At 33.9% G+C, this 14,351-nt stretch overlaps 1 protein-coding gene across 4 annotated transcripts in view; it reads right to left on the bottom strand.

Annotated features, from left to right (window-relative positions):
* Positions 1-2,092: 2,092 nt before the first annotated feature.
* LOC112045804 (uncharacterized) overlaps positions 2,093-14,351 on the bottom strand; it is an 87,081-nt gene continuing 74,822 nt past the window's right edge. For all 4 annotated transcript variants that reach the window (XM_024082144.2, XM_024082146.2, XM_052889734.1 and 1 more), the window contains one exon: positions 2,093-9,175. In XM_024082144.2, the coding sequence (XP_023937912.1) occupies positions 8,983-9,175 (193 nt within the window). In that variant the 3' untranslated portion in view covers positions 2,093-8,982. The remainder of the gene's footprint in view (positions 9,176-14,351) is intronic.

Raw genomic sequence — 14,351 nt, forward strand, 5'->3', positions numbered from 1 at the left:
AAAAAACAATACATAGCTTAATGGGGTTATCCCGGGGCCCTTAATTAGGGGGAAATGTACTAAGTTTGGAACCCTGGAAGCCATCAATTAAAGATGTTACCACAGATTAATAAATTAATGTAAGACGAATCCACAGATAGGATACTGTTTTAATTCCATGTACAGCGTGTACAACTCCTGAGTTCTAGTCTTTATATACACGTAAAAATAATTTACTTACCACAGACAAGACAACAAACACAATAAATATTAAACAACTTTCTTATTAATTTGTTTTCAATATTGGTAAATTTACTACAAGAAAACCCATGTTTCTGTAAGCAAATAAAGTAAGAAATATGCGTTTTTTTCATGTAAATTGTTAAATTTCATATAAAGGGATAATTCGAAGGATAACGATTGACGACCATTAGTCTCTGCAATTCTGCATTTTTGTAAGTGGCAAATGTTTGTTTATCCTCTGCCCACTAGATGGCGCTACCAAAAATATAGAAAATGACCATCAAGTACTTAGACCATTTCTAAGTTTTAAACACGTAAAAATAATTTACTTTCCACAGACAAGACAACAAACACAATAAATATTAAACAACTTTCTTATTAATTTGTTTTCAATGTTGGTAAATTTACTACAAGAAAACCCATGTTTCTGTAAGTAAGTAAAGTAAGAAACATGCGTTTTTTTTTCATGTAAATTGTTAAATTTCAGATAAAGGGATCATTCGAAGGATTGACGATCGACGACCATTAGTCTCTGCAATTCTGCATTTTTGTAAGTGGCAAATGTTTGTTTATCTTCTGCCTACTAGATGGCGCTACCAAAAATATAGAAAATGTCCATCAAGTATAAATATAATCTCCATTTATATAAATTTTATTATAAAATGAAATTATTACTTGCTTTTTACGTCGCTGTTATTCTTTCAATTTATGAAACAACTTAACAAAGTAAACTGACCGCTTAAGCCTAGTTCGGAGTACGTGGAACGATTTTTAGGCGGTAAATCTAAACATTGTTCGTCTTCCTCCAATAGTGCCATCTCCTATCGGAGGTCAGCAATCATGAAGGCTAATTTAACTTTGTTCACTGCTGCCCGAAAGAGTGATCTGGTACTCATATTAAACCATTGGCGTAAGTTCTTGAGCCAAGATGTACGTCTACGACCAGGCCTTCGTTTCCCCTTTATCTTTCCCTGGATAATAAGCTGGAACAGATGATATTTGGAGTTTCGCATTATATGACCCAGGTATTCGAGCTTTGGACTTGTTGCAGAACTTCTGTTGGCTTTCCCATTTTTTGCAGCACAGTAGTATTGCGTATACGATCCCTCCATGATATTCGCAGCATCCGCCTATAAACCCACATCTCAAATGCCTCAAGCTTACTACACATCGCTTGCGTTAGTGTCCAGGCTTCAACCCCATAAAGTAACACAGAGAAAACGTAACATCTACTGCCTTCTTTTATAAATTATATTCTTTTAACGTCGTCGACCATATTATTTGTGTATTGTGTTCGTATTGCTTGATATTAAAATATTTAAATGCCTGTTTGGAACAATTTCCGTCTTTATTTAAGACTAGCGGATGCCCGCGACTTCGTTCGCGTGAAACTCGATGTAAACTTTCAAATACCCCTACCCTACATCTACCCTACCTCTACCCTACTCCTACCCTACCCCTACCCTACCTCTACCTTACGTTGAAATTTTTCCTGAATTTTCTTTGCCATAAACCTCACGGAGCCCGAGACCTTTCCAACGAATGCAAAACCGTGGAAATCTGTTCGTGCGTTCTGGAGTTATAGCGTCAGGAAGGAAAACCCGACTTATTTTTATATATTAGATGGAGAGTTTTACTTAAAACTCTCCATCTTAAATAAAGACCCTTTTAAATCCTAAAGGTCTTATATTTCCACATTATCTACAATACATTGTATTATTATTTAGTCAATAGTTTATATTTCGAAGTAGGTTCATACTGTATAAATGTCCCATACTTTGGGTTCAATAATACATTTATACATAGCCCAGGCATTTTAAAGAATATCGGATTATACATTGCCGGTAACATGGATAAGTAAAAAAAAACGTTATAATTTTCTCATTATCATTTAATTAAAATTACATTTTTCAAAATTTAAGAAGACATTTTTAGGTCTTAGCATAATAAGTACATGCCGTTAATTTTTTTTAACTGAATTTAAAAAAAAACGTTATTTTACAGCGCAAAGGTTGGCTACAATAACGAATGCTAAACTATGTATTGTTAATTAAAAAAAAAATATGTATAATTTTTTTAACGAAAAGGAAATAAATAATGCCTGACCAGAAATATAAAAATCCTTGATTGAGGGCCCCAAAAGTGCTTATTCTGTTTAGTAAAAATCTAATTATTAATTATTCTTTACAAGTTAGCCCTTGACTACAATCTCACCTGATGGTAAGTGGTGATGCAGTCTAAGATGGAAACAGGCTAACTTGTTAGAAGGAGGATGAAAATCCACACTCCTTTCGGTTTCTACAGGACATCATACCGGAACGCTAAATCGTCTTTGCCGGTAGGGTGGTAAATAGCCACGACCGAAGCCTCCCACCAGCCAGACCTGGACCAATTAAGAAAATCTCAATCTGCCCAGCCGGGGATCGAACCCAGGACCTCCGTTTTGTAAATCCACCGCGCATACCACTGCGCCACAGAGGCTGTCAAAAGTTTCTTTCAAGAGTGAAACGAATCGTCACTGTATATGATATCTGAAAAACAATATAGGAATCGAACTGTTGTTGAAAAAAAACGTTGAAAAAAATTGAAAAAAGTTGAAAAAGCAGAAAGGTTCTTTGGGAAGGTTTTTTATTTTTCTGATCTCGGCACAAAAGAATAACATAGCATTCTTTATAACCCTAGCTTTCAAGCAACATCATAGCAAACATAAATTTCATAAAATTAATGGTAATTTATGGTCTGTAAGCAGTTTGATTTATAATAGTAAAACACGAAAATATTCTAGATTTTTCGATCCAACGATATTTTAATAAATAGTTACCCTTCGCAACCGGTTCTGATACAATATACATAATATTTTATAAAACCACATTTCTATCTCAGTATACATTCACAGACAAGGGCGTTGCACCATGGGGCAGCTACCCCATGAGGGCAGCTAACCTCTGCCCCCTTTCCCCTTTTTTTCCTTACAAGTTAGCCCTCGACTACAATCTCATCTGATGGTAAGTGATTGGTACACGACATGAACCGGAACGCTAAATCGCTTGGCGGTACTTCTTTGCCGGTAGAGTGGTAACTAGCCACGGCCGAAGCCTTTCACCAGTAGGGATGATGACAGTTTTTTAAATTGTTTATAAATTAAGAGTACGCTAATAGTAAAGCAATTTTGTAAAAGGAACAGGGTATCTGCGATCATTACTTTCGGAGCTACAGGGATTTAAAGGGTCGATTTGAAGGGTCGCGGCGCTGCCGCGGATCCTTGAAAAACGTCTCATACAAAATGGTACGAACTAATGACGTCGTAGGCAATGTAATGATCGTTAGATTTGTATGTACGTACAAACAAAATTACTAATATCTTTGTTATTTGAGATGTATAAATTAATTAACATTGATCTTATTTACCCGAATGTATCATAAAAATCAATATATTCAAACCTAGTGATCATCCCCATTAAGAAAACCTCACTCAGCTTACCCGGGGATCGAATCCAGGACCTCCGTCTTGTACATTGTCAAGATAGGATTCCATTTATTATACTCCTACGGCTTTTTAAAGGCATTCTAGAGGTGGAACAAGAAAAGAAACAGTATACCCAAAAACTAAATTGGCGAATTTCCTTTCTTTGATGTCGGTTAAAAATTGAGAAAGTGGTTGTTTTTCTAATCGAACTATATCCAGATAACTTTACATAAGTATTTTCATGCTTAGAAGGCAATTCAATTAATTTTTAAGATTCCCAACGTACGTAGTACAAAAACGAAACCCTTATTTCCTACATATACTCGCGCACATTTTTTTTTTTGTAAAAACAAATAAATGTTAATAAACATAAAAACACAGTATAAACTAATTTTATCTTTAGTTTATACTGTATTTTTTATGTTTATTTTATTTTAATTCTGTATTTTTTATGTTTATTTAGTTTATACTGTATTTTTTATGTTTATTTAGTTTATACTGTATTTTTTATGTTTATTTTATTTTAGTTTAATTCTGTTAATAATGTAATTGTGTGATAGACCCATATCTATATTTATAAACGCATATCTAAATCAGTTTTTCCCGAATTAGTCTAATTAATATTCTTTTAATTCATTTAATGTATCTATTCGAGTACTAAATAACGCATGTTGAGGTAACCTATAAGTGGGTCTATGAAACAACAACTTACTAATCCATGTTTTGTAAAACTCAATTTTAATTGTCATAACCTGTTGGTACCCTATAAAATAAATAAATAAATAAATAAATGAATATAAAAACATATTTATTTCTGATCCTACAATGACATCATCCTACATTTTGACGGCCTCCGTAGCGCAATGGTATGCGCGGTGGATATACAAGACGGAGGTCCTGGGTTCGATCCCCGGCTGGGCAGATTGAGATTTTCTTAATTTGTCCAGGTCTGGCTGGTGGGAGGCTTCGGCCGTGGCTAGTTACCACCCTACCGGCAAAGACGTACCGCCAAGCGATTTAGCGTTCCGGTACGATGCCGTGTAGAAACCGAAAGGGGTGTGGATTTTCATCCTCCTCCTAACAAGTTAGCCCGCTTCCATCTTAGACTGCATCATCACTTACCATCAGGTGAGATTGTAGTCAAGGGCTAACTTGTAAAGAATAAAAAAAAAAAAAAAAAACATCAACCTCTTTAGGCTTTGGGCCGGCGAAGTCCTTGCTCAAAGTTACAACATGCAAAATGTATACTGATGAAAAAATGTCACATGAACATCTACATAATTTAAAATACACATCACAATTATTAATTCTACATAAATATTGTCAAATACAGGAACTTTGAGAAGTAAAACTAATCTTATCGCTACTATACCATTTATTACATTTTAATACAACTTTCACCTAAGGGTGAATTGGGGTGATAACGATATTAACACGTTCGCTGCGTCACTGATTTTTCAGTACTTTACCAATACAATACGAGGTTAATTGACCTCGTATCGTGCAATACGAGGTTTTTTGACCTCGCACTAAAACTTGTTGTGGTGTGTTACGAGGTTAATTGACCTCGTATCGTGCAATACGAGGTTTTTTGACCTCGCACTAAAACTTGTTGTGGTGTGTTACGAGGTTAATTGACCTCGTACCGTACAATACGGGGTTTTTTGACCTCGCACTAAAACTGTGGTGTGGTACGAGATTAATTGACCTCGTAAGTATATCATCTTCAAGAGTTACGAGGTCGTCGGACCTCGTACCACACCACATCAAGTTTTAGTACGAGGTCAAAAAACCTCGTAACGCACCAAAGTAAAGTACAGAAAAATCAGTGACGCAGCGAACGTGTTAATTGTGAATATCTCTTTTATATTTAATTGTCAGACCAAAACAGTGTTACGATACAAAATGGCGTTTCGGATCATCCTGCGTTAAGCTGAAAAAAAAAAAATTTAGGTATCACCGGTAACGTAATCGTGCGGCGGTACATCACCCCGCGAGCGCCTCCCACCCTCCTGAAGTAGCCTTACGCGTCTTAATAGCTTTATGTACGACCCTATGCAAACTTAATGATGTTTCGGAAAATACAAGATTTTTAGGTATCAGCAGTAACGTAATAACGCGGCGGCGGTACATCACCCTAGCGATATCTGCAGTTTATTTCCCATACGTCATGAACATTACATCCAAATACACTTCCCGAGAAGAGCTCTTGTCTGAAAATGCCATTACCACTAAGGTAGCTGATATTTGAGCAGTGTCAAAAAAGTTTTTTTTTTAATGGATGAACCAAAGACTAAAAAAAAAAGAAAAGATCAAACTTATTTACATTATTGGTATTAAATTACAAACAGTAAATAGTTGTGAAACAGTTTCCTTTTATTTTTTAACTAATTCCAAGTGTATATTGTAGTTTTTTTTCTCTTTCTCTGTTTTTAATTTGTGTAAATTTATGTTAATTAATTTTTTAACACTTAATTTTTAATTGTTAGTACGCACACTTTATGCATGATGTGACTACCTTTAAGTAAAGTTATATGTGTTTCTATACCCTATTTATTAAGTTTTTTAATTCTGTATACATATAATTTTGTTGGTGGTCCAAATAATAAATAAATAAATAAATAGACGTGTACAAAAAAAATGGTTATTCAGAAATTTTCCTTTTTCATAACAACCCCAAAACACCATTCGAACAAAAGGTATGAAATCGCACTCGCACCTATTTTATTATGATAATTTTTAACAAACTACTTTTTGACATTATTTAAAAAATTGTTTACTTTTTTACGATTATCGTCTTTTTTGGAGTTGGGTTTTTCATTATTTTATTTAAGTTACATAGCTGAGTACAAAGATTTTATACCATTATAGGTAACTCGGTCCATCATTGAAATAACAAGTCACTACGTCGTTTTTCATGACTTTTGCGGTGATTGTGTAGGCACATAACATATCTAATAGTAGAAAATCGTTGGCTGACTATATAAGCTAAATAGAATAATAACATAACATGACCTTCACTGTAAGTCAGGGCAGAATAATCGACATCAGAACATTTTTTACAATCAATAGTGGACAATTGAATTATTGTAGGTACATTAAAAACTGTATTCAATATCAAGGATTAGCTTACAATCAAATATGTATGGTGTTTTAATTTATTTTCTATCAAAATCGAAATACATTTTCTTTCTACGGTTTTCTACAATTTTTAAAGATGACATACAACTACCGCCACCTAGCGGCGAGTAGCAAGTATTATATTAGTATAATTTGACAAGGAATTCTAGGTAACACCTATTTAATAAGTTAATTTTAAACCTTACGACAACAAGCTCCATAAAATACTATGTACATAATCATTAAGTATATAGCTACATATAAGTATTATATTTATAAACCCTCTACAATTTTTATCGAAAATTACATATGTAATTATTAGAGATGCGCCGACTATAAATTTTGCCGACTAGTCGACTAGTCGGTTGCAAAGATGCCGACAATTAATGTAAACTTTAACTAAATCCGCTAATTTTAACTATTTTATGAATATTTTAATGACCAATCTCAACTCAAAACATAAAAAAATATTTAAAGTTACTTTTGCTTTGATGGACTTTTGCTTGCTGGTAAAGTCAAGCAAAAGTAACTTTTACAAGCAAGTGAGATGAAAAATATATTTTTTTGTACAGATAATACTTTTATTATTAATGGAAGTGAAAGAGTTTTAATTAAAATTTAATCATGATGAAAAAAAAAAAATTTAGTTAGGATGATTTTTTCACCCTTAATACTTAATATTATTGAGAAATACATATAAAATAATAAGCCGACTAGTAGGCACTATTTATCGACTAGTCGCCGATTAGTCTTCTTTACCGACTAGTCGTTTACTAGTCGGTAGCGCGCATCTCCAATAATTATTACTATAGTTCGTACAAGACATTATTGCTCAGTTACACATTATATTTATTTATTATACACATTTGTAAGAGAATAAATTATTTTAGAGCGGTAGCGATTATTTAGCTGTTTGTCCCGGACTTTTCGACAACATTGAAACATGGTGATCCTTACAGACTCAAATGTTATCACTTAAGCCCGCACAAGATTCAAATCCTCTCTCATAAAAGGCCTGATTGAACCATACAACGCCAAAATATCCAGCTACTGACATTTAAAGAATCAAATAGCCTTTTAACTTAAAAGCTAATAAACAATATTTCTAAAATAACGAACAATACAGAACATAAATACATAAATATTACATTAAAAATAAATTAATATCTATATTTACTTCTATACCTATTTAACAGAAAGCGGTAACATCGGGCCAGCATTAAGTTTTTTTTTTTAATTAAGTACCTACTGGTTTCTGACATAGAGAAATTAGCAGGATTTCTAGTACAAAAAAAAACAAATTACAATGATTTATTCATCAAAACTTACAGATTTAATTAGAAAAAGTTAGTTCTTTCTGCGATTTCGTGGCCTAAGGGTTGTCTGGTCACCTATAGAAACAAAGATTTCTACAGGTGACCAGATGTAGTACTCCTTCAGTTACTAGATGGCGCTTCCATTAAAATTGAAAAAAAATGGGATTAACCTTATTTTTTTTTAATACGCTATCCCTCAGAAGGATTTTTTAATAGCACCAGCTCGGTACATTTATGTGCGAATCGGTAGTTTACAACTTTGTCGACCATAATAATTACAAAATGTTAGTACTTCCTCCGCTCACTAGATGGCGCTTTCAATATAATTGAAACCTTTATTACGGCAGCTTATCTTTCAGAAATTCTGTTTGATTGCACTTTCCGCACCAGGAGCTTTGTGTGCACATTTTGACGGGTTAAATTATGATTCACTTTGTTTGGTTATAAGTAGAAGAAAATAATTAAACCATGAAACAGACGACCAAATATTACTTCGTTTGCTTACTAGATGGCGCTTTCATTTAAATTGAGACGATTGAGTGAAATCAATATCTGTACATTTTAATACGGCAAGTTATCCCTTAGAAAGGCTTATTTGATGGCTACTAGATGGCGCTTTCACTAAAGTTGAGACGAAATTAAAATCTGTACATTCTAATTCGGTAAGTTATCCCTTTGAAGAAAGGCTTGTTTGATGGCGCCTCATCTAGTAAATTTTCCCCACCAAGAGCGCTGTGTGTACATTTTGGATGAAATAGAAAATATTCTAAACAATGAAACAGAGGAACAAATATTACTTCTTTTGCTTACTAGATGGCGCTTCCACTAAAATTGAAACGAAATTAAAATCTGTACATTCTAATACGGTAGGTTATCCCTTAGGAAAGCTTGTTTGATAGCGCCCCGTCTAGTACACTTTCCCCACCAAGACCGCTGTGTGCAAACTTTGACGGGTTTAAGTATGAAACACTTCGTTTGGACGACGTTGAAGAAAAGCTTCCCGACCATGTTGGATACCGACGTGTCAGCAAGTTTGAGGCATGCGCGGAACCTGGAAAATACAAATTAATAATTAATTTTCTTTCAATAGTTTCCATAAAAAATCGGTTGTCTGTAAAGTCGGTTTACTGACGATAGTTGAACGTGACAACGTCATAAGAAAATACTGATGGAATGTTCGTTAGTTTAAAATACTGTTTAATAATGTTTATAGACCAGAATATAATTTATTTTTTGTGAAAAAAGTTGGCAACACTAGAGCGAGGGAATGACGCATGACATGCATGTCATCTTTTTTCGAGTGTGCCGCCGGATCCTTCGAATTAAAAGACGTTGTCACTTTAAAACCAAAATATTTTTTTTACAGTTTGCTAGTCGACGCTCCGCGGTTTTACGCGCATAGTTTCCGTTCCGGTAGAACACGGAGATAAAATATGGCGACAGTGTAGGTAGTTCCCAATAGTGAAAGATTTTAAAAATCGGTTCAGTAAAGCCTATTCAATGCAAACAACAAACAATCAAATATTTTCTCTTTAAAAAATTAATATAGTAGTATAGATTAATAAAATAACAATTCAGAACAGAACACAGAAATTATTAATAACATTTGTTTATACGGTTCTAAAGGAGAGGCATGACGTTTGGTTTTTTTTAATGGGTTTCACCGGCTTCAGTACGTTGCTTGTAAAGACTCACGCTGGTTACTCTGTGGTCTACCATGAATTAGTATAAATATAATTGGTTCCATAATACGGTAAGAGATGGTGTTACCCATCTATTTAGTCTCTTTGACACCTATATAATTTAGTCTACATTATTAATCAAAAACATAGACGAATTTTGATACGTTTTTACCAATGATTTCCTCACATGAATTTTTTTAATATTTTTGTGTACCTATTTTTTGTTATTTTAACAACACAATTTTTTTTACTTGTTGTCAGTTAAACATATAAGTAAATAAATATATAGGGACAATCACAGAATTAAGACTGTCCAGAATGAGTGTTTACAAGCAGCGTGGTGAAGCCGGTGAAACCCATAAAACCCCAAACGTCACGCGTCTCCTTGACATCCGCATATACAAACTTTTTTCATAATTTGTTTATCAAAATTTAAAACTAACAACAATTACGTAAAAAAAGTACTCCATCTTATTTCTTTAGTATTAGTAAACAGTTTTTAAAATATTTAAAAATGATGCGACGCTTAGTGTGGTTACTGACTCGAGAATGTATTTGTTTTTGAATTATGTATTTGAAACGGCTATGACAGCGTCGTGTTCCGTACGTTCTATCTGCCTATTATTTTTTAATCTGTGGGGGCTATTGTTTATTGTTATTTGACGGCCTCCAAGGCGCAGTGGTATGCGCGGTGGATTTACAAGACGGAGGTCCTGGGTTCGTCCCCGGCTGGTTCGATTGAGGTTTTCTTAATTGGTCCAGGTCTGGCTGGTGGCTTCGATCGCTAGTTACCGCCCTACCGACAAAGACGTACCGCCAAGCGATTTAGTGTTCCGGTACGATGTCGTGTCTTCCTAACAAGTTAGCCCGCTTCCATCTTAGACTGCATCATCACTTACCAACAGATGAGATTATAATGAAGGGCTAACTTGTAAAGAATTAAAAAAAAACTATACACACAAAGCGTAGCTCGTGTTAAGCACCTAAAATTATCCAGTAGTGGAAATCGAACCCACAGTCTTGAACGCAGATCGCAGGATTACTAACCACTGCACCATTACAGCTAAACTTCTAAACTTGCAAGTATAATGTCGGATTTTATAGAACACTTTATAGGTCTTATGGTGGTCGTATGGTGGTCGTATAATGCACATATTAGAGGGAATTTACTGTCAGATTTTATTACGTGCTTTATCGTGTATTTTGTCAGCATTTTATTTTAATACACTCTCAACATCTCCGTTGAAGATTTATTTGGGTTTTATAAATTATAATGTCTGCGTTATTTATAGTAAATCATAGACTAATAATAAGCAGACGGACGATTGTATCTCGATATCGAACAAGTGAATCATAATGGCGCCGGGTATCTATGTGTGAGTGTGAAGTGTATTACTTGATATAGGAAACTAGGAATAGCTTCAGATTTTTTCCGAGATAAAAAGTAGCATATGTTAATCCAGAGTAAAAGATATTTTGCTGTTCCGCCTAATTAATCGATTCTTTAGAGACAGTTTTTATAAACGCGTTAGATCGTTGATCTTATACTTTGACAGAGGGATAACGTCTACCGAGGCAGGTCCTTATTTAATTAGTCTGAGGAACTGGCAGAATTGGGGTGAGCATTTTTTCAGGAGACGGAGTCTGGATATTTTATTACGTCTATGAGTATATTTTATAGTAAGTATTGGAAAAAATGTAAAGTGATTTTGTGTCTATGGCAGTGGGGTATTTATTTTTTCCAAGACTAAATCAGTTAAATTTGAAAAAAATATTTATTTTTTCCGTGACTATACAGACTATTAAATTCTTAAAAAAAATATATAATAAAAAGAGAGTGAAACTTTCTTTAAATTCGATTCTATTGAACGTGCTGTATGGCTATCGATCTTTGTCTTTGGAACTGAAAATAAAAAAAAACCTAGTTGCGACTTATGTTTCAAATATTGCAAATAATTGCAAATAGAGTATTTTTTTCGGTTTGATATTAAATAATCTAAGTCATTTTAATATTTGCGAAAATTCCTAATAACCTCCATTTTATGACCTACGAAGTCGTTTGAATTTATTACATACTTGTCATCACTCCGAAATTGGCACTAAACGGGTTTTGCATACGTTGCATGGCTTGAATACGAGTAAGTAAGTATAAAAAAATACATTTTAATTTATTAAAAAAAATACTAAAAACTTTTTGATTAATTCAATTAAGCGGATACAATATTATTAGTAAGTTGGCGGATTGGTGCTATAAATACAGATACGTAGTTAATTTTATACTAATTATTCTAATAAAAAAAAAGTTTACAAAAGAAACTTTAACGAATTATGACAAGGTATTGTAACCATCGTTGTTTTAAAAAAAAGTAGAGCAAGAACCCCAACCGTCAAATGAAAGAAAAAAAAACCCACAAAAAACTATAAAATTAAAATTAATTAAATTATTAATTCATAACAGGTTTTTTTTTGTTACACATTAATTATTTACCTATTTCACATTTTTTTTTCTTTTCTGAAAAAAATATTGTAGAGAAAAAAATTAAATTCTAGAGAAATTCTTTTAAAACGATGCCAGTGATGCACCGCACTATAAACGTTCGGAAATCGAGTGCATTTGACATTGACATATGCCACTGACATATAAAGGCAGTTTCGCGCCATTTATTGCGCTGAGGTGTTTCTGAACGGATATATTTTAAAAAATGGCTGATAGTTCTTTAATAAAATTTTTGTTCTATTTTTGAATTGTCAATTTTTATTTATCCTCTGAACAGGGTTCACCCTCTAATACAAATGCATGATTAATTTAATCTATAATAATATTATCTATATCTATATTAATAGTATAAAGCTGAAGAGTTTGTTTGTTTGTTCGATTGAACGTGCTAATCTCAGGACATACTGGTCAATTTGAAAAATTCTTTCAGTGTTAGATAGCCTATTTATCGAGGAAGGCTGAAGGGTATATATTATCCCTGTCTTACTACGGAAACTGGAACCACACGGGTAAAACCGCGCGGCGTCAGCTAGTATTTAATAATTGTTAATATCGAGGATAAAATGTATAAACATTTAATATATAAATAAATTTTACTTTATGAACAAAAAAATAATAATCCCTGAGTAGGTTGTCGTGTTATTTTCTTAGTAGAACCTTTTAGAACATTAAGTTTGCGATTCTATTTATCACCATTACTTACTTCAATTCCTGTTTTATATAACGTAGAAAACTAAAAAAAAACAATAACAAATGTATATAAACATTAAAAAACAACGTATTGTACTAATTAAATAAATTAAATTTCGCTTTTTGTGCTGTAAATATGTGCATTGTACAAATATTTGCACTCTTTTCTAGTTAAATATAGTTCCACGATTAAGCTGTCTGCACTAGCCAAAGGTTAAAACGGTTAAAACCACAGTTAGACCTAAATACACAACCCGGTTAGCCTCAATCTACCGTAGTCCGGAATAAAAAAAATATACGACATTCGATTTATAAAAACAACGTTTTTTTTTAATCTGACAGATGGTCGAGTGGCTTTAAGCTCTTAACACACTGCAGACTTTTAAACGACTTAATAGATTTGTCTGGTGGGAGGCATCGGCTGTCGCTAGTAATCATCCTACCGGTAAAGACGTACCACCAAGCGATTAATCGTTCCGGTACGATGTCGCGTATAAACCGAAAGGGGTGTGGATTTTCATCCAACTTCTAACAAGTTAGCCGGCTTCCATCTTAATTGCATCATCACTTACCATCAGGTGAGAATTTAAAAAAAAAACTTAAACTTGCTGCCGTATACGTGAGAGAAAAGGAAGCCAGTTACGAAGCGGAACCATAAGAAGTTACGCTTGATACCCATATCATGGGGGTGTATTTCAAATAGCCTGTCCGCCATCTTGCACGTCCGCCATATTGGATTTAAGTCACGTGACTAATTTTCGTATTTCTGACAGCAAACCCTTTAATTTGATACCCCCCCCCCCCCCTACTGACCCCATAACATGGGGGTGGATTTCAAATCTTGGGGAGGACGCCATATTCGATATTTATTGGAGTTTCTTAGCTAGTCATGTATTGTCAACAGAACTCAGAGCGTGTGCAAAATTTTATTTTAATCGAAGACCGGGAAGTGGGTCAAATTAAGATTCCACGATTTTCTTACATACATAGTTACAAATGAAGCTTGTAGAAAATACTAATACAAGGCGTTTTCCAATCATTACTCTAATACTCTTACTTCAAAGTCAAGGAGCAGTCAAAAGAAAACTACAAGTAATTAGGCAGCATGCGGGCGAAAGTCCAAGAACCTTTTGCTGACCGCTAAAAGGCTAACGAGTAGAAAAAAAAGAAAAAACCAATATGGCGTCTCGGGAATTTGCGCTAATTCTTTTTCGGGTGCGCTTTGTTTAATACCTCTTTCGTTCTTAAGACTCTAGCCCGCATTCGATTCGATGTTTGGCACTTGTGGCTTAACTAAGCCACTTATAGGGGCGGGACTATCGACATATCGATAAAACTTAAGCCTCTTTATATTAAGT

This window comes from Bicyclus anynana, chromosome 26 (assembly GCF_947172395.1).
Source record: "Bicyclus anynana chromosome 26, ilBicAnyn1.1, whole genome shotgun sequence".
Lineage (NCBI taxonomy): Eukaryota > Metazoa > Arthropoda > Insecta > Lepidoptera > Nymphalidae > Bicyclus > Bicyclus anynana.